Genomic DNA, 20123 nt, shown 5'->3' with positions numbered 1-20123 from the left:
TATAGTTTTCAGAGTACAGTTCTTTTGCCTCCCTAGGTAGGTTTATTCCTAGGTATTTCATTCTTTTTGATGTGATGGTAAATGGGATTGTTTCCTTAATTTTTTTTATGATATTTCATTGTTAGTGTGTAGGGATGCAACAGATTTCTGTCTATTAATTTTGTATCCTGCAACTTTACCAAATTCATCTGGTAACATCTTTAGTATTTTCTATGTATAGTATCATGTCATCTGCAAACAGTGGCAGTTTTACTCCCCCCCCCAACTTGGACCACTTTTATTTCCTTTTCTTCTCTGATTGCTGTACTTCCAAAACTATGTTGAATGAAAGTGGCGAGAGTAAACATTCTTGTCTTGTTCCTGATCTTAGAGGAAATGCTTTCAGCTTTTCACCATCGAGTATGATGTTAGCTGTGGGTTTGTCATGTGTGGATTTTATTATGTTGAAGTACGTTCTCTGTATGCCCACTTTATGGAGCATTTTTAATCGTAAATGGATGCTGAACTTTTTTAATGGAGGTACTAGGGATTGAACCCAGGACTTCGTGCATGCCAAGAATGTGCTCTACCACTGAGCTATTACCCTCTTCCTGAGGTTGAATTCTAGCAAAAGCTTTTTCTGCCTCTCTTGAGGTGAGCATATGGTTTTTATTCCTCAAATGTGTTAATGCGGTGTATCACACCAATTGATTTGTGGATACTGAAAAATCCTTTCATCCTTGGGATAAATCCCACTTGATCATGTTGTATGATCCTTTTAATGTATTGTTGGAAGACTCCCAGTTCAATTTTGATGATAAGAACTAGCCTGAAGCACTTTCTCGAGCCATTTTGCAGAATTTAACTTCCCCTTCAAGCACTCAACCACTAGACCAACAGGAACCTAAGGGGTGCTGGTGTTGACCTTTTCTGACCCTCTTGACTTCAATCAACTAAAGCTTGGACTCTGTCAGTCTTTGCCTAAATTCTATGCTAAATCCTCCTCTGCTCAAGCCTTTTCATGAATATATATGTACCCTTAGCTTAAAACTTCCCCAATTTTGCTATTCAAGAACACACTGCTCTGGGAAAGGTCCCTCGTGTTCTCCTTACTTGCTGCAAGTGTTAAATCCCTCCTTCCCCCCATCTTTGGCTTGGTTGTGTCTTTTGACTCCACACCCACCAAGAGGAAAATTCAGTTTTCCAGGGAACAGTTCTTTTCTTATCCATTCAACAATCCTTACTGAGGACTCAGAATTAGCCAATGACACATGGAGATAAATAGCGAACTCCCCATCAGTAGTCTAACAAGAATAGTGATAGTTAACAAAAGCTCCAGATGCAGGGGCAAAAGTGATCAGTGGCAGGGAAGTTATTTCCAACCGGGGTGATCTGAAAAGGATTCCAAAGGGTTGAGCCTTGGAGGATGGCTGTAACTGTGACATGTAGAGATGGAAGGGATTTGTTGCAGGTGGAGGACGCAGCACAAGGCAGGAGATATAAGGAAGGGAAGCCACTTTCCACACATATTATTCGTCTCCAGCTTGTCAATCTCAGCTTTTCCAGAGTATTCCTGTACCCATTCGTGCCGCCCTGTCAGTAGGCATCAAGCTGGTTGGGAGTTTTTACACCCTCACATTCCCCTGCATTCCGTCCTCACCACATGGAACCATATGCCGCATTTACTGTCTGCCATTTGTCATCAGCATAAGAGACAAAATTTCTAGCTTTCCAAAGGCTAAATAAATTTCCCCTTCTGTTTAGCTTTGATGGTTTCTGTAGTTTTTAGTTCTGCGGGATTTATGTCAAAATAGTTCCTCTCTCTTCTCTGCTCCTGATCCATTTTGCTTGTGCCTTCCTTATGGGCAGGGTTTTCAGGGAGGATAAGGCCTTGAAAGGCAGCCTTTTCCATTGTGAAATGTTTAATGATACCACCCCCGACCGTGAATGATGACCACAGTACCACTTGCTCTAAGTGTTTCATGTATGTTATGTCACTTCTCCTCACACAACTCTGGGAGCTACTTCTTTAGTCATTCAGCAAATCTTTATTAAGGGCCTCCTCTGTGCCAAGCAGTGTACTAGTTTCTGGGAATAAGACAGAGGAAAAAAGCCCTGGATCTCTTGTGGCTTATATTCAAGTGAAGATAATAGGCAATCAAAATCAGTCACTAAAATATAATGTCAATTGTGTACTACAAGGGGGTATTAGACAAATAAATAAATAATAATCAAAAAGAAAGAAAAATAAAGTAGCAAGTCCTGTGAACACAATAAAGCTGGATAAGGCAATGGATAGAAAATGCCCCAGGTGTATATGGTGCTGTTTTTAATCAAGTGATGAGGGCAGGCCTCCTTTCGGAGGTGACATTTGTGCAAAGATGTGAGTGTTGTAAGGGAGCAGGCATGCAGCAATCTGAAGGAAGAGTGTCCAGGGGAAAAAAACACGAGTGCAGAGGCCCTGAGGCAGGAGGGAATTAGATTTTTATGCTAAATTCATGGCAGCTAGAAGAAGAGCAAAGGGGCCAGAGTGGGTGAAGCAGAGTAAGCAAGGGAAAGGGTTGGAGGGGATGCAGTCAGAGAGGTGGGGAGAAACTGGGTCAGGTAGGCTTCACAGGCCGAGGTAAGGGTTTTGTTCTAATTGTGCTTGGGGGCCATCAGAGGGTTTGAGTGAGATGAATGACATCATCTGATAATTTAAAAGACCACCCTGAGGATGGGGAGAGTATAGCTCAGTGGTAGAGTACGTGCTCAGCATGCACAAGGTCCTGGGTTCAATCCCCAGTACTTCCATTTAAATAAATAAATATATAAATACCTAAGTACCTATCTCCCCACCCCCCCCCGAAAAAACCTCAACAATGTTGAGTTATACAACAAATAACTCCCCCCGGAAAAAAGAGTAAAAGAGCACTCTGGCTTCTACATGAAGGAAGGACTGTATCAGTCAAAAATGAAAGCAGAAACTTCAATGAAGGGGCTAAGGTAGCATGGAAGCTTGGATTTGGGCAGAAGAGAGGGCCAATTGTAGAGTCCTGAGGCTCTCTAATATTTAGCAGTCTGGAAGACTTCTATTATTATAGCATGTTTGTATGGTGATGGGAATGTTTCAGCAACGAGGGGAAAACTGATCATGTGGGCAAGATAGGGGACAATTTCAAGAGTCTCATTTCTGAGCAGGTGAGAAGAGATGGGATCCCAGTGCACAGATCGGGTGAGGACTGGGAGCAGGTCAGCATCTCCGCCATAACAAGGGGAAGGCAATGAATTCAACAGGGATGCAGGTAGCCTGGTAGATCTGGGGGTGGGACCATGAGGAAATTCTCTTCTGAAAGTTTCTATTTTCTCACTGAAATAGGAAGGAAGGTTGTCATGTTGTGAAACTGTGGTCTCAGATTTGGGGAATGTGACCAACTGGGGAAATGCAGGCTTGGCCATTCCTGGAGGCCTATAGGAAGCAAGACCAGTAGGAATGACTGTGCCCCCCCCCCCACATAGTCAGTTGTTGGGTGCAGGTGTGGTGCAGACAGGATTGTATTGAACCAGGGATAAAATGTGTGGAATGGGGAGGGGCCAGGAATACAAAGCAAGGGCTGAAAGGCAAATCTAGTGTGGACCCTTGGGAGCTGCAGTAGGTACTGAGGGAGGTGAGAAATGAGGGGATCAAACAGCAGAGGAGAGTGAGAGAGTCAATGAATGGGAGTTCTGGGTGAAGTTGAAGAATTTTTGGAACAGGGGTACTGGGTGGAGGAGGAGGGGGTGACATGAAAAAAACTGAAGAGATTTTGGAGGGGCGGCAATTACTGGTTGTAACCAAATCAAAGATATGATACAGGGCTGGGAGCGGGAAATCATCAATGGAGGTGAGGAAAGGAAGGAACTGACAGGGATGCTGTATGGTTATCTGCATGGATATTGAAGCTGCCAAAAATAATGAAATGGCAGAGGTGGTGGTAGAGAGGAAGGCAGTAAGCTAGATACGGTATCTTCAGTGAGGATTCAATGGGAGCATGATGACCCAGACTGAATCATGGGGAAATCTGAGCTCCCAGTCGGTGCTGGGTGTTCTAGGGGCCAAAGACTCTCCTGGATGATGGAATCTCTGTTGACAGGGGTGCAAGAGCCAAGGGAACCATGTTTGGAGGGAGTTAAGGTAAGGTGGGAGGAGAATTGAATTGAATACACTTTCTGAGAGAGGATTCTCGGTGAGGTGAAGAGATCTGAGAGCAGTCGTTTTCATTTATTTTTTTTTCTCTGCTTAATTCCTTTTGATTCAATTCATTTAAAAGATTGGTAGAAGAGGTTTTGTCTAGTGAGGATCTGAAAACCCCAGATAAGCCAGATTTTGCTCCTGCCTTCAAGTAACTCACTAGGTAAGGTGGGGACATCAAGATGTCAGGTGGGAAGAGATGAAGAGATGGGGGAAAAATCCTGATAAAGTAAACAATGTACCTAACTTAGACACAGATCCCTTTCTCCTAAAGAAAGTTGCTGTAGTTGAAGCCACACCTTTTGGTCTCTCCTCTCCTGGTGGTCCTGAAAGTGCCTCCAAGCCTGTGATTCACAACCTTGGCTGCCCTTTGGAATCAGCTGGGGATATCTTAAGAGATGTTGATACCTGAGTCCCACTCCCAAGAGATTGTGATTTAATTGGTCTAGGATGTAACCGGGGCTTTGGGATTTTTAAATGCTCCCAGATGACTCTAATGTATAGCCAGGGGTGAGAATCATTGTTTCAAGGAACGCCTGGAGCTTTTTTTTTTTTCTCAAAGTTTAGATTTTCTTTTATCCCCAGATTCTATTTTTATTTCCCAGGAATTGTTAATGGGCTTTGTTGGTGACATACTGATACTTCCTTTGCCCTTTAGGAATATTCAGTCTGGTAGTGGTGCTCAGAAACTCACTGCTTTAGTCCGACTCATAGTAGAGAGAGATTCCTTCTTGCTGTGGTCAGGGGGTAAATTGACCTGGGCCTTGAAGGATAGGTACATTTTGGCCAAGTGGGGATGCAGATGTGAAGCAAGGGAGAACACTGAGGAAAAGCTTAGATGTGGTCTGAAACATACGAGAAGCAGCAAGCAATTTGGTTTGTAACAGGCAGAGACTGGAGAAAGAGGTCTTAGATGTGAGAACAGCTGGGCAAAGACCTGGAGGTGGGAGTGATGATAATACAGCGTGGTTCTGGAGAAAGCTGGATGATTTGAAATTATGGAAGGGGTTGAAGGCCAGATTAAAATTTTGTAAACAGTTGAGTAAGCAACAGGAAATCTTGAAGGGCTTTTGAGCAGCGGGGTTATATAAGGAGTGTGTTTAGGGAGGATGAGCTGACGGCAGTGTCAAGGAAGACTTGGCTTAGGGAGCCATAGGAAAGAGGGAGATCTGTTAGGGGAGCTGTTGCAATAATCCTAGGTGGGGTCATTTTTCCAGCAAGAGTTGGGGAAGAGTTACAGATCCAAAAGACACTGTGATGGTAGAAGTGACTCGGCTTGACAGCTCACCAAAGGTAAAGGGAGGAGGGAGGTGGAAGAGGCACCAAGTTTTCAGATAAGGGAGCTGAGAAATGGTGCTGTCAACAGAGATAGGGAAAGAGGTTTCCGATGGTATTTCATCAGTTTGGTTTGGAACATGCTCAGTTTAGGGGACCAGCAGCATGGTCCACGAGGCCAGATCTCCCTCTTTCCTATGGTAGAAGGGGTAAGGGAGCTCTCTTATAAGGGCACTTATCTCATTCATTAGCTCCCCTCCTCAAGACCTAATCACCTGCCAAAGGCCCCATCCTCACATTGGGGATTAGGCTTCAACACATGCATTTTGGGGGAACACAAACGTTGGATCTATAGCAGAGAAGCATTTGGTTACAAATGATGTCTGAGTTTGGAGTGGATGATATTTTCAAGGGAAATTCTCAAAGAAGGAAAAAAAAATCCAGAGATAGACACTTAGGTAAGGGAGGAGAAAAAACAGGTGGGGAGGGAGGAGGAGGAGGGGTGATTTGAGGTGTGTGTGGAGGTAGGTGGGGAGGCGATAAAATGTCCCTGAACCTGGGAAGTCGGGAATCCGGGGTCAAGGGACAAACATGGGAAGGTTCAGAGAGGCAGAGTACTGTGAAAATGCCATTGATTTTGGCTCCTGGTAACTTCTGGTCATTGAATACTATTTGAAAGAACAGTTTCAGTAAAGGAGGGAGTGGAAGCATATTTCAAAGGGTCAGGAAGCAGTGAATATGAAAGAAAGACACATCTCTAACAATAATACACCCTATTTAAGGGAAGGGAGGTGAGTAGGTGATTGAGGAAGTACAAGCAGCAAACATGAGTTTTTTCAAGAAGTTTGGTAAGGAAGGCATATTAAACTGGAAATGTCCAAAGGAGAACCCATGATTTCCATCCTCCATCTGATCCTCATCCCATGTCTCCTATCTTGGTGCATGGCTTTCCTTCTAGATTATAAGCTTCGTGAGTTTCAGCATTCACACCTGCTGTCTCACCAGCAACCTGCATGGAATTCAAGATAGGACCCTGTCTTGCAGGTGTACAGCTGAAGATACCAAGTCCACTGCTTATGCCACCTCCCCTCCCCAAGAGGTCTCCTGGTTGACCTCAGGATAGGAGAAGACAACTAGCCCCAGAAGGACCTGAGAGGCTATTGATCTCTTCTCTGGTGCTTTGCTGTGGTCAGAAGGTTTGTGTGTCCCACCTGGCAATTCATATGTTGAAATCTTAATGTGCAATATAATGGTATTAGGAGTTGGGGCCTTTGCGATTGGTATTTAGGTCATGAGAATAGAGCCCTCAGGAATGGGATTGTAAAAGAGACCTCACAGAGCTCCCTAGCCCCTTCTGCCAAGTGAGGATACAATGAGTCTACAACCCAGAACATGACCCACACCTTACAGTGCTGCCACCCTGATCTCAGACGTCTAGTAAATTTCTGTTCTTTGTAAGCCACTCAGTGATAGTATTTTTGTCATAGCAGACTGAAAGGACTGAGGCAGACTCCCACAGCTCTTTGCTCCCTTACCTTCCCTACACTGGAACAAAATACCAAGTAGAGCTCTAATTCAAGTTGTCTGCCACCCTCCAGCCTGCACACAGGAATAGCTGTGGGCAGTTGGCATCTTTTCCCTGCCCCTGCCATCCTATCCCTGGCCAACTTTTTCAGAATGGTCTGCCTTCTTTCCACCCAACTTCGTGGCGTTCTAGGGGTAGATCCCTGAGTCTCCTTGTAAATCCTTCCTCTCCAAAGTCCTAAGCCCATTCTGGTACAGAGTGGAAAATGTGTGCTGGGTAAAGAAATTCCCACCGAGAATGGACCCCAAAGTCTTCCCCAGTAAGATTCCTAGGGAGGCCCCCACTCCCATATTTGTGTCTGTTTCTCTAGTGTCCTGGGAATCTATCTCCTCCTGCTTTGTCTTTGTCAGTTTTCTTTTTTCAACCCCCACCCCACAAGGGGAGATAAGGGGAGGTGAAAGGGGAAACCAAAAGAGCAGGGTCTTTGCAAGGCTGCAGTCTTCAGAATTGTGGGTGATAAATCTACTTAGTCTATTTAATGTTGTCTTTCAGAAATTCACACACACACTCACACACAGATCAGAACAAGATGGGGACTACCAAGGGGAGCAGGGAGTGGGGAGCGGGCCGGCTCCCTCGCGACATTGGGAGATTTGTACCCTGGGTTCCTTTCTGCCCGACTGCCCAGGAGTTGGGATAGGAGGAAAGGAGTATTTACAGAGAACAGGGACGTAATCTTCATTTCAGGGTGAAGGTCCCTAAACTGGGAACCCCCTAAATCTCATTCCAAAAAAATCAAAAGTAGATAGAGGCTCTGGGATTAGCAAGAAAATAGGCGGGTATCAGGGTGGAAAAGAGACGGAAGTGTACTAGCAAAAAAAAAAACGGGAGAGTTGGGGCGTGGCTACCCCCGAGTTCGGCTCTTGTGCCAGGAAAAGGGGAGGAGTCTGTCGGTTTGAGGGCGAGGCCTGGCGCCACAAACCCAATCACCGGACTGAATCACCCCGCAGGGAAAAAAAGAAGGCGGAGCCTGCCGACCTGGAGGCGGGGTTTTGTCAGAGCCGGGGCGGAGCCTATGGAGGAGGCGGGGCTTTAGGGACCAGTCTCCAGGCTGCGGAGCAGTGACCCAGGGAGCTCGACTGGGGGTGCTGCATTTTGAAGGGGTAGGGGCCTGGAGCGACTGAGGGCCCAGGATTTGGCGGGGATCCCGGAAAGCGGTGTCCCTGTTAGTGTGTGTTTTGGCGAGGTTCCTGAGGAACTGGATTCGGAGCGTGCTCGCAAGGCGAGAGTTTCCGTGGAGGCCTAGTTTAGGATGTAAAGAAGTCCGGTGGCCCCAGAAGCGGGTGCGCAGGGCGCCCATTGGATCCGCGGCTTGACGGTAAAACGCGCTTGGGAGGTCAAGGGGCGCAGGGTGGGGCTGGGCTGGGGGCATCCTTACGGATCCCAATAGTTCTCGTGGTGCTGCGCAGCGATGATGATGACTACGGTGAGGATGGTACAGAGCACCATGGCTGCTATGCCCACGGCCAGGGAGATGAAGGAGAAGTTCCGGGCCTCGCGTGAAGCGATCTCGGCTGACACCATGTCTCCGCGGGCCAAGGCCGTGCGTACCTGCAGGGGAGGGTGGGGGAGAGCTGATCAGAGAGCTGCTACCTTGGCCGCACGATTCAGAGCTCTTAAGATGCTTCCCCACATCTCCAGCACTCCCTGGGAATAAGAAAAACTTAGTGAGCCCTCCTCTGCATACTCCGCCTCCATTCCCTTCCCTACTCCACCCTCTACACACCTGCACTGCCTTGAAGATGGCAATGATGCCCGTAGGCCAGAAGCAGCAGATGGTGGTCAGCACCGCGATGGGCATGTAGTCGTGCGGCGGGCGCCTTGGCTCCAGAAGGGCCAGCCCCGGGCCTTGGGGTGGCGGGGGGAGTGTGGAGGTTACTCCCGTTCCCCCCGGGGTTCCGCCTGCATAGGGCTGTAGAAGGAAGGTTGCGGGGAGAGGATGTCACTCTTACCCTATCTGAGCCCACCAACTTTCCAGCTCTGACAGAGAAAGAAGGCTATTTTCTTCTTTCAAACCTCCTCTGGACTTCTCGGCTCTGTTTCTCCTCCCAGGCCCTGATCTTTGACTCCACTGGCCACCAGTCACTACCACACCCACCCCACCCCCAAGTCATTCCCAGGCCTTTCCTTAGTCCCTCCTCTCCCTTGGCCCCAGAATACCGCCTGGTCCCCTGGCCCCGTTTTTCTATCCCACCAGCCCCCAGGGTGTCCCCAGTTCCAAGTCCTGTTCCACCGTCCTCCTCCCAGGCCCCTGTCTGCCCCATACTCACCGTGCCCACCGGGTAGACTGGCACGTAGGCAGTGCAAGGTTGCAGCTGTAAGGGGTAGCCAGGGGCTACGTAGCCGCCCAGTGGCAGCGTGCCGACCGCTCCCGTGTGCGTGGGCACCACGAAGCCCGGGGCCTGGGTAGTATGAGAGGGCGCCGGCGGGGGCGGGGCGGCGGCGGCGGGCGGCGGCGGGGGCAGTGGACCCTCGAAGCGAGTCTCCTGCAGGTAAGGGTCGGGTGGCATGCGGGGCAAGGTAGCGCAGCCCGGTGGGGGCGCCCCCGCGGCGGGGCCGGGCGGGGCGTGGTGTGGGGGCCTCGGCAAGGTGGCTGAGGACGAGGGACCGCGCTGAGCAGTGGCCCCAGAAGCCAGGCCCCCTGCCCCTAAGCGCGGGAGAGTGGCGGTGCCAGACTGGTGGTAGTGGTGGTGGTGGTGATGGTGCGAGGAAGGGGCTGCCTGTGGGGGCGGGGCGGGAGGTTCGGCGGGGGGCTGGGGGGCATTGTAGGGTGGTGGAGAGGTGTGAGGGACTGAGTCCGGGAGGCCTGGGGGGCGGTGAGCAGGGGAGAGGGTATGAGGAGAGATAAGACAGACGGATGAGATAAGGAGGGGTAGGGTCAGTGATATGGAAAGATGATAGGAGAGACAGAGAGGAAATGAGTGAGAAGCCATCATTTATTCTTGGGGCAGGAGAGGGGTTGTATCTAGGCCATCAGCAACCCCCCCCACACACACTTCTTTTCAATCTAGTTTTGAGGTCATAACTCTCTTATGCTCCTCTCCCTTCTTCAGCAATGGGCACACAGCTTTAATCCGCAGACCCAATCTTCTACCCTTTTTGGCTTATGGCTGCCTTTGGGCTTGCCCATCTGAGCTAGTCCTGTGTGTGCACATGGGTAGACATGCAATACTGGGTTAACATGTGCTCAGCCCAACAGTTGTATAAACACAAGCAGGAGAACATGTTCCACTCTCCCATTCCTTCAGTGGGGAAGGGGTGCCCTAGTCTCTCTGGGAATCTCAGTACCTCTTTTAGGGCAGGTTAAAGAAGGGTCCTCTGAATTTACTCCCCTTACAACCCCCATCTGCTCATCTCTCCATATTTCCCCACTGGATGTCTCCATGCCAGCGTCATCTGTCCATCTGTCACTCGCAATAATGCTGCCCATGCAGTACCTGGGTGATGCTAAACCACTCTTGTACTTCGCTCACCCTCTCAACCTGCCCCCCTACCCATGTTGGTGGCAAGGGACTGAGGCTGAGACTGGCAGGAGGAAAGGAAGAGAAGGGAGGGATATAGAAAGAGGAGGGGGCTTGGAGGGGGACGTTGAGAGCTGTACAGAAGGGGAATGAAACAGGACCACCATTTAGGGAGGGGTAAGGGAGGGGTTTGGGGCCAAAGGGTAGGGAGAGAGAGTCCGGAGACAGTAGAGAGGGCGGGAGGTTTTGTTGTTGTTTTCTACCTGACTTTTCGGATGACATGCCTGCGGTCTCCCTGGGACAGGATCCGTGCAGCCGGAGTCCAGAGTCGGGGTCCCTGGCTAGCACCGGAGTCTGGGTGCGCAGATTGCGCAGCCGGCAGCAGCGCAGAGATGGAGAGATGAAGACAGTGGCGGCGGGGGGCGGAGGAAAAGCGGGGGGGGGGGAGCTTAAAGGGACCGAGGCGAGGGAGGGGGAGTGCTTCAGACGTACCCCCGCTTGGTCTCTCTCCTCCTCTCACCCCAGCATTCAAGCCCCCAGTTTGGGCTCCTTTGGAGTTGTCATGGAAACAGGGAGGCAAGCAAGACCAGGCAAGGCGGGGTGGGACTAGGGGAAGGAAGGAGGGAGAAAGAACTCTCTAGAGTCTTCCCCTCCAAGACTGGCTGTAGTGATTATATTAGGAGAGGAAGCCGAGCAGGTGCTCAGTGGATTCAATACCCCAGTTCCCTCTGGGTCTGGTTCACCAGTCAGGCCTCCCCCTTCTCAGCTTCCCTCAGAGTCCCTGTAAGATCTCAGGATCTTCTCCCAAACCTTGGCCTTAGTTCTTCCCTCTGAAGGAGAGATAACTGTATGAGGGAAAATGGCTTGCATAGCGGAGACCAGAGATGGCCTGGAAAGTTCCCAGGGTTCTGGCCTCGACCTGCCACCTTGGCCTGGGATGAATGGGGAGGGAAACCGAGAGGCTCCAGTTCATAGCAGTTTGGAGGTAGCAAGGTCTGCGGTGTGGTGGTGGTGGTGGTGGTGGTGGACGACTGGAGAAAGCTTAGGGGATAGAGACACCTTCTTCCTCCACGGCGAAGGAGGTGAAGCGCTTTGGGAGGAGGGGATGAATCAACTGCTCATTGCTAGCAGCTAGGTTTGGGAATACGTGCTTTATCCCCTCTCCCCTCCCCCTTGCTTATTGGGCTTCTTAGAGTTTCCAGGGGCCTCAGTGTTCAGATCCATTCCTTTAATCCCACCCACTCACCACCCCCGCCGAGACGCTGCGCCACTGCCTGAGTCGACCTGGGGCCACAGCGGTAATTGCAGTCTTTTTATTTTGCTCTTTTCATCTCGGGAGCGTGTACGTGGGGAGGGGAGGTGAAGATTAGCAGTCTACCGAGATTTACCAGCGTTGGCGTTTTGCAAAAACATTATTACCCGGAGTCGCTATTACCCACCCCATCCTCCCCCCTTAGACTAGTACTTCCCAGTACCCGCCTGAAGCAGTCGTTCTCCGCAGCTGTCCTTCCGCTCCGAGTCCAGGAGGAGACTACAGAGGTGTAAATGAGGAGCTCGCCTGGGCCAGTCCCAGGCGCCAGAGATTTAGATTACGGCCCCATCCTCGCCGTTCTGGTTTCTAAGGGGTTCGTGTGAGCCCCTAACCCCACTACCGCCACTCCATCATCATAACTCAGGCGCAAATTGGTTTTATTGGGAGAAGATTTAGACTGGCAAAGACCTTGTAAACAGAGGGAGGGGTTCTGATAAGCAGCAAAATCCTTTTATCAAGGGAAATGTTTTTAAATGCTAACTAAAAGCTCTAACCCAGGCACCAGGATGTCCGTAGGGGTCACAGGCGGGGAGGTGCGGGACGCCTGGAGTTCAGAAGTTCGATTCGGGTGGGAAGGTCTGAGTAAGGAGCCGCCCACAAAGAACTCGAAATTCAGGGGGTAGGGGGATTGTGAGGGTCGCTCAGGTTGAAAAATTGGTCGAATCCAAGCGAGGGTGAGTCAGCGCGGCCCTACAGGCCGTCCGTCCCCTTGCAGGGGGTGGGTCGTATATTGGCAGTGGAGTAGAGTAGGGCAAAAGAAACTGGGCCAAGCCGCACTTTTATCTCGAGGGACCTCGAGGACTCTCCGTGTCTCTGGAGACAAGGGCACTACAAGCACTTCAGGATGGAGAGTTGTAAGATGCAGGCCTGGCGCGGGCGGGCGGGCGGTTAGGGGTTGGGGGTAGGGTCTGCCCGGGCTACCTTCAGCCCTACTCTGGCGGACGACGAAATGCGGAGGACTACCTTTCCCCAGTCTGTTTCCCCAGCGTCTCCCTGGGGAGAGAGCTCCGTGTTCCGTTGCGGGTCGCCTGAATTGGGAAGTAGGGTGAATCAACCGAGAAATCGGACCCCCGGGTCGCTGGTACCGCAGGGCCTGAAGAGGCCACCTCTCAGTTCCCAGGATATGTTTGCTGCTTCTCCCTCTCTCCGCCGCTCTAAAGAGATCGCTCCGCCTATTTCCTCCCCCGCTCTTAGGGCGCAATGGATTGTTCCATTGCCACTCCTGTCTGGGGCCTGAGTTGCGGAGGACGCTGGCACGGTTGCTAGGGAAAGCCCCGGACGTGACGGCTAAGCGCGACCCCGAGCAGCCTCCCCTCCCGGCCGTCATTCCTCTGCGCGCGTTTTCCTTACACCCTTCCCCTCCCCAACGTGGGTTCCAGGCTGGGGAGAAGTAAACAGCGGGCGGGGCGAGGCTCGCGGACCAAGGCCAGGTGGGAGTTTGCACACTTAAGGGGGCCTGCGCTGCTGCTCAGGGGTCTTTTCTTGCGAAACCCCGGTCGTGCATGGCTAGGATGATGCATTAGGAAGATCCTGGGCCTAGAGATAAAGTCCCCGCTGAGTTGGGGGCGGGGCTTGGGTGCGCATTGGTGTGCGTCTACGTTTGTGGGGAGAGGACTGGAGGAAGTTAAAAGTAGGATATTCTGTGACAAGGTGTGGGAACCGGCAGGGTAGGCTTGATTGCCAGCCGTCTGTTCCGAAGGGAGGGGCTGTTGTCACCTCTCTCACAGGCCCCCATCCCCCCCTCCTCAGGCGGGAGCATGCCGGGACTCCGGGGGCTGCGGCTCCCCCCGGCAGGGTTCTTGTTCCTGTTGCCATTCCTGCTGCTGCTGCTGCCCGCAGCCCCCGCGCCCCATCGGACTTCCTACAAGCCGGTCATCGTGGTACACGGGCTCTTTGACAGCTCGTACAGCTTCCGCCACCTGCTGGAATACATCAATGAGGTCTGGCAGGGGACACCCTGTTGTGGGGCTTTGGAAGTGTCTACAGTGGCTGGGGAAGGAGAATGGGAACTGAAAGCTGCCCTTCCGGGCCTGCCCAGTTGCTCGAGGAGAAAGTTGGGGGCCGAGATCCCTGGTTCTAGCTGGGCACAATAGGCATATGGGTGCTGGCCAGGGGGCGGTGTGGAGGCGCTTCGTAGTCCAACCCCAGTTGCGGCATTGCCCCTTTCCCGCAGACACACCCCGGGACTGTGGTGACAGTGCTCGATCTCTTCGATGGGAGAGAGAGTTTGCGGCCCCTGTGGGAACAGGTGCAAGGGTTCCGAGAGGCTGTGGCCCCCATCATGGCAAAGGCCCCTCAAGGGGTGCATCTCATCTGCTACTCCCAGGGTAGGCACCCTCTCCCCACCCCAACTCCTAAGCCCTATCTGAGGCTCAATCCTTACCTAAGTGTTCTCTTTGATGAACCACCTTGCTCTAGCCAAATCCCTGGTACTCGAGCCCTCCTTTTCTGACCTCCTTCTACACCTAGGTCTTATCTCTCTGTGTGTCCTCCCTGCACTGCTGCCCCTTTCTTTATCCATTACCCATCGGTCTTGGACATAAGGGACAGTGGGGCAGTAAAGAGCACCCTAGAGTTAGTCAGAAGCCCAGCATGGAATTCTGGCTCTGTCACTTACAAGATGTGGGATGTTTTGACAGGGTGTGCTTGCCTTCTTCGGGCCAGGTTTCCTTCATGTACATTGTGTGTGTCGGGGGGCGGGTGGAATGGGGGAACTTTTGGCCTGGCAGTCCCTAAGTCCCTGCCCAATGTTGTGTTCCGCCGCCAGGGGGCCTCGTGTGCCGGGCACTGCTCTCGGTGATGGATGAACACAATGTGGATTCTTTCATCTCCCTCTCCTCTCCACAGATGGGACAGTATGGAGGTGAGTGGGCACTTGCGGGCTCCATAAGGGGGCCCTGAGTTTTGAGGGTACAAATGTTTGGGGTCACTTGGCCCTGCTGTTCTCTCGCCAGACACGGACTATTTGAAGTGGCTGTTCCCCACCTCCATGAGGTCTAACCTCTACCGGATCTGCTATAGCCCCTGGGGCCAGGAATTCTCCATCTGCAACTACTGGCACGGTGAGTAAGGCATGCCAAACGGAAGCCTCCATGGAAAGGGCATCCTGGAGGGTAGGGCCTGCTGTTCCCACCTGTGCCATAACCAGCAGCAGTGATAATAATGATGGTGGCTTATATTTATTGAGCACTTACTGTGTGAACCTGCACTGTTTAAAACGTTTTATGTGTATCACCTGACTGCCTTAGAGAGCCAAATCTGGTGCAGGGGTTGGCAGACTTTGTCCTTAAAGGGCCAGATGGTAAATATTTTTAGTTTTGCTGGCCATCCAGTCTCCACCACAACCACTCAGTTCTGCTGCAGTAGTGTGAAAGCGGCCATAGACCGTATGTAGATGAATGAGTGTGTCTCTGTTCCAATAAAAAGTTATTTACAGAAACAAATGGTGAACTGGATTTGGCTAATGAGTCATAGTTTGCAAATGCCTCGTATAGTTTTTAAGACCATGGATACTGGGTCCAGACTTCTTGGGTTGGAAGCCTGGCCCTGCTGGGTGACTTTGAGCAAGTTTCTCAGGCTTTCTGTGACTCAGTTTTCCTCATTTATAATGATGACATTTATATATCCTCATCTAAAATAATGATATAGTACATACCCTTATAGGGTAGATATGGATTAAATAAACGAATGAATGTAATGTACTTTGAATAGTATCTGGCTCATGGTAGGTGCTAAAGATGTTTGCTAGCATGTTTACAATTATTATTATTGATACCATTGTATTACTATTCACCTTGTCTATTACTGTAGCCTCTTGATTGTTCTTTTAGCCTCTGGTCTTGCCTCCTCTCCCTGCTTCTGACTGTCTTTCTAACTGCTGTTTGTATCCAGACCCCCACCATGATGACTTGTACCTCAATGCCAGCAGCTTCCTGGCCCTGATCAATGGAGAAAGAGACCATCCCAATGCCACTGGTGAGACCCTGGGCTCCTACCTGGGACCCATTTTCTGCTTCTCTGAGCCCCGATGTTCCCCTTTCCAACCTGGCCTGACTCCTATGACTGACTAAGGCTCTCTTCTTCCCACCCTGCAGTGTGGCGGAAGAACTTTCTTCGTGTGGGCCGCCTGGTGCTGATTGGTGGCCCTGATGATGGTGTCATTACCCCCTGGCAATCCAGGTAATAAGAGACTGTGTGGCTTGAACATTGCCTCAGGACACCCCCAGGCCTCATCAATCTTTTATATGGTTTCTGAAACTGGCTCACTCCTCCCACTCTCTGTTGAGTTAATACCCCTACCCTCCATCCGTCTTGTTACCCAAGACCAAAACCTGGGAGTCATCTCCCAGCCTCTCGTAGCTAGCCGGTCACTAAGCCCTGCTGACTGTACTGCCTCTCCATCCCTACTATCCCCCCTTGTAAAAACTTTCAACTTTAAAATATTTACAGGCTCATAGGAAGTTGCAGAGATAGTTTAGAGAGGTCCTGTGTAGCCTTTGCTCAGTTTCCCCCAGTGGTTGCAGCCTATGTAACTATAGTGCAATATTAAAACCAGGAAATGGACTTTGGTAGAATATGCGTATATAGTTCCATGCCATTTAATCACATTTCCTACCATCTCTTTTACTTACCTGGACTATGTCCCCTCTATCCTATTCCTCAGGAAAAGCCAGAGCTCCTGGTACTATGTGGCTGCCTCTGATCATCATGACTGATCTGAAATGTCACCTGATCTACTTTAGTCACTCAACACTCATTGAACACTGTGCCCAGGCATTTTCCTAGGCCCTGGGGATGCTCCCATAAATGAAAGAGAAGTCCATACAGTCTAGTGGGGGAGACATAATAAATGTAAATATATACGCCAGGTGGTGATAAAATAAGGTAAGGGAAGGGATTAGAGTATGACTGGGGCCTATTTTATTTTATTAAAAAAATTTTGAGGGGGGGATTAGGTTTATTTATTTATTTATTTGTAATTAGGTTTATTTATTTTTAACAGAGGTACCGGGGATTGAACCCAGGACCTCGTGCATGCTAAGCAAGTGGTCTACCACAGAGCTATACCCTCCCCCGACAGGGGCCTTTTTAAGATAGTGGCCAGAGAAGTCTTTCTGGAAGATTTGCCATTTGAGCAGAAGGAAGTGAGGGAAGGAGTTGTTCAACAACCTGGGGGAAGAACAACCCAGGGAAGATGAATAGCACCTCCAAAGGCCCTGGGGCAGGTGTGAGGAGTTAAGGAGGCCCCTGTGCCTAGAATGCAGGGAAGTGTGAAGAGCAGGTGGGAGGTACAGGGAGCTAGTTACAGAGAGCCTCTGTAGGGCAAAGTAAGGCCCTTGTTTTTTTTTTTTTTTTCCTAAAATATACATAGTATAAAATTTACTCTTTTTGAGTGTATAGTTCAGTGGCATCAAGTCTGTTCACATTCTTTTTTAAAAATTAAAAAAAGTCTTAAATATGGGATGCTTCACAAATTTGCATGTCATCCTTGCGCAGGGGTCATGCTAATCACCTGTCTCTGTATCGTTCCAGTCTTGGTATATGTGCTGCTGAAGCAAGCACCCACTCACAATCTTGTGTAGCCATCACCACTATCTCAAGAACTTTTTTTTCTTCCCAAACTGAAACCTCAAACCCTTTAAATGCATCCCTGCTTCTCCCTGGCTCCTGCCAACCATGGCCCTTGATTTTTTTTTTTTTTTAATTCTGAGTGAGATGGGAACATCTTGGAGGATTTTGAGTGAAGGAGTAACATTCCTTATAAAGGTTAGAGATGGGATTTCTTTTTATCTCATTTCACGTCTACTAGAATCCTATGCAAATAATAATGGCTCAAGGTTATATAACACCTTTATGTCCCAAAGCATTATTCTAAGTACTTTTCAAATAACATTTATACATTCATAGAGTTAGTAAGTGGTGAGGTCAGGCTGTGTGACTTAACCACAGTGTTTTAGTTCCTGTCTACAAAGGAGGTATTATAGGGCAAAGAAGACCAGCAGCATGATCAACCACACACAGCGGGGAGCGTGTGGCAGAGCTGGAGTTCAAATCCAGGTCTTTGTGCCCCTACTGCTCTCCTATACTTATGAGATCCAGCCCTCCAACCCAGCACCTCCATGTACCCAGCTGTGTCTTACCTCTGTGCCATTGCTTTTGCTGTTCCATTTGCCTGGGACAGCCTTCCCTAGTCCAAGATCATTGCTGGGAAGCCTTTGTTGATGCTCTAAAACTAGGGTAGTGACTGCTCCTCTTTGTTCCCATAACCCACTGGACTTAACACTATTAGATATGTCTTTAGTTATCCTGGTCAGTGTCCACGCCAGTTAAATCTTCTTAATTTAAAGAATGTTAAGACCTTTATATTTTGAAATATCATACTTAAGAAGTTGCCAAAGTAGTACAAATCAGTCTTGTATATCTTCACCTAGATTTCCCCAAATGTTAACATTTTGCCAAGTTTACATTACATTACCCCACCCCCATATATATATGGAGGATGTGTATGAACCATTTGAGAGTAGGTTGCAGACACAATATCTCTTTCCCTTAAAACTTCAATATGTCCATGTCTCTTTCCTATATACAGGACATTTCTTTTATGTATCCACAATATAATGATCAAAATCAGGAAATGAACATTGATACAGTACTCTGGAGACCTTATTCAAGAATCTCTCCATTGTCCTTATAGAAAAAAATGTCCAGTGCAAAATCCAACCCATGATCACGTGTTGCCTTTACTTGTCTCTTTTGCCTCTTTTAATCTGGAAAGCTCCCTCAGTCTCTGGCCATGACATTGATATTTCTGAAGCATATGAGCTGGCTATTTTATAGAATGTCCCTCAGTTTGGGTTTGTTGGCTAGTTTGTCATGATTAGATTCAGGGTATGCATTTTTGATGGGAATTCTGCAGAAGCGATGCTGTATCCTCAATGCATCACCTTATGAGGTACATGATACCCAGTTAAATATTTTGAGTGTCCTCCTTGCTGCCCATGTCCCCATCAGGCCACGAGTTCCTGAAGGACCCTAGCCCACCTTGATTTTCTCCATCTCTCCTGATAACCTTCTCCTCCTTACCCTCCAATCTCTTTGTAGCTTCTTTGGTTTCTATGATGCAAACGAGACGGTCTTGGAGATGGAAGAGCAACTGGTGAGTCCCCTGGAGTTACTTCCCCTTTCTGCATGCACTGTCCCACCTCAGTCTGTGGCCCTCCCTGCCACTGACATGTGAGCTGAAGGGTTCACCCTGTGGGGAAGGGGTCTGGGACACCAGCAGGAACTCACTTTATCTCTCCCTGTGTCTTTCTTCCATGTCCCTTCACCCTCCTTGAAGGTTTATCTGCATGATTCTTTTGGGTTGAAGACTCTCTTGGCCCGGGGGGCCATAGTGAGGTGTCCGATGGCTGGGATCTCCCACACGGTCTGGCACTCCAACCGTACCCTCTATGAGACCTGCATTGAACCTTGGCTCTCCTAAGGGGTCCCTCAGGAACTCCCCAGCCCAGAGACCAAGTGGTAGCCTTGGACATCAGGCCCTAGTGTGCCTGTGACCACCTCATCGCTCCCACACTGCCCCCCTCCAACCAGGGCTCCCAGGCCCCCTTCTCTGCGCCTCTGTGAATGACAAGTCCTGGTCTCCTCCATCTCTTCTCTCATTTGCGGGTTGCTCCATGCTCTCCCATCCTCCCAAGCCAAGGTTGGGAAGTGAGAAACCAGGTTTTTAACTTGTGGCTGCTCCTACTGCTGCTGCTCCCCCGTCTCTGGCCGTACAGGAGGAGAACCCAGCCCCTGTCCACCACAGGGGCCTCCTTCCAGGCCACTCAGGATATTTTTAGCTTCTGTTTTCCCTATGTTCTCTTTTCTCTGAACTCCCCTGTGGTCAGCCCTCCCAAGCCCCAGGAAGGACCACCCATGAGAGTGGGGTTCTGAGGCTCCCCTATGGGGACGGTTCCGTTCTTGAAGTGTCAGTGCTGGGGAATATCTGTGGCCTGTGAGGCCCATCTCAGGTTTGGGGATCCCCCAGTCCCTATGTTCAGTATTGGGGTGCCCTCTGGGAGCCTAGTTTCTTTGAGGCTCCAGCCCCTCTTTTAGCTATCCTTGAATGGGTGTTACCCCTATATTTATGGAAATAAAGTTTCATTTACTCAGAGTGGTTTGACTCATTTCCAGGTGAGGAGGACCCGACTCCTAGGGAGGGTGGGGATGGAGAGCCTGAGGCGTAGGTGCCCGGATGCCTGGTCTGGGGTGGGACCCCCTTAGTGTTTCCGCTCACTCAATGCCCATTCTGTGTGGGTT

At 50.0% G+C, this 20123-nt stretch overlaps 2 protein-coding genes and 1 non-coding gene across 11 annotated transcripts; 1 reads left to right on the top strand and 2 right to left on the bottom strand.

Annotated features, from left to right (window-relative positions):
- Positions 1 to 8152: 8152 nt before the first annotated feature.
- On the bottom strand, positions 8153 to 10926 carry PRRT1 (proline rich transmembrane protein 1). Of its 4 annotated transcripts, none has more exons than XM_072945302.1 (5): positions 10774 to 10926; positions 9320 to 9855; positions 8776 to 8961; positions 8428 to 8600; positions 8153 to 8291 (listed from the first exon to the last, which is right to left on the bottom strand). In XM_072945302.1, the coding sequence occupies exons 1-5, from the start codon at positions 10790 to 10792 to the stop codon at positions 8216 to 8218; spliced, it is 990 nt and encodes a 329-aa protein (XP_072801403.1). In that variant the 5' UTR covers positions 10793 to 10926; the 3' UTR covers positions 8153 to 8215. The 4 variants fall into 4 exon arrangements, with proteins under 4 accessions (XP_072801403.1, XP_072801404.1, XP_072801402.1 ...); XM_072945303.1 differs by having other exon boundaries at positions 9320 to 9642; XM_072945301.1 differs by having other exon boundaries at positions 9320 to 10912.
- On the top strand, positions 8230 to 19977 carry PPT2 (palmitoyl-protein thioesterase 2). 6 transcript variants are annotated; one of them, XM_072945307.1, is made up of 9 exons: positions 8230 to 8367; positions 13572 to 13762; positions 13996 to 14149; positions 14590 to 14685; positions 14777 to 14884; positions 15714 to 15797; positions 15917 to 16001; positions 18924 to 18978; positions 19162 to 19977. In XM_072945307.1, exons 2-9 carry the CDS (start codon positions 13580 to 13582, stop codon positions 19303 to 19305), a joined length of 909 nt encoding a protein of 302 aa, XP_072801408.1. In that variant the 5' UTR covers positions 8230 to 8367; positions 13572 to 13579; the 3' UTR covers positions 19306 to 19977. The 6 variants fall into 6 exon arrangements, with proteins under 6 accessions (XP_072801408.1, XP_072801410.1, XP_072801409.1 ...); XM_072945309.1 differs by lacking the exon at positions 8230 to 8367 and adding an exon at positions 8474 to 8592; XM_072945308.1 differs by lacking the exon at positions 8230 to 8367 and adding an exon at positions 9411 to 9541.
- Positions 17274 to 17384, bottom strand: LOC116284524 (U6 spliceosomal RNA). The gene has a single exon (XR_004194311.1). It is a non-coding gene; the product is annotated as a U6 spliceosomal RNA (small nuclear RNA).
- Positions 19978 to 20123: the final 146 nt, after the last annotated feature.

The sequence above is a fragment of the Vicugna pacos genome, chromosome 20, assembly GCF_048564905.1.
Source record: "Vicugna pacos chromosome 20, VicPac4, whole genome shotgun sequence".
NCBI lineage: Eukaryota > Metazoa > Chordata > Mammalia > Artiodactyla > Camelidae > Vicugna > Vicugna pacos.
Note: the sequence above shows the minus strand (reverse complement) of the source record. Positions and strands in the feature narration are given on the sequence as shown.

Coding starts and splice junctions, on each gene's coding strand:
- PRRT1 (XM_072945301.1), bottom strand. CDS start 9,985: ATGATGGCTTCTCACTCATTTCCTCTCTGTCTCTCCTATCATCTTTCC. Junction 8,962..9,319: donor CAGTCTACCCGGTGGGCACG/GTGAGTATGGGG, acceptor TTCCTTCTACAG/CCCTATGCAGGCGGAACCCC. Junction 8,292..8,427: donor CACGAGAACTATTGGGATCC/GTAAGGATGCCC, acceptor ATCCTAAACTAG/GCCTCCACGGAAACTCTCGC.
- PPT2 (XM_072945305.1), top strand. Junction 16,002..18,923: donor ATTACCCCCTGGCAATCCAG/GTAATAAGAGAC, acceptor ATCTCTTTGTAG/CTTCTTTGGTTTCTATGATG. Junction 18,979..19,161: donor TGGAGATGGAAGAGCAACTG/GTGAGTCCCCTG, acceptor CCCTCCTTGAAG/GTTTATCTGCATGATTCTTT.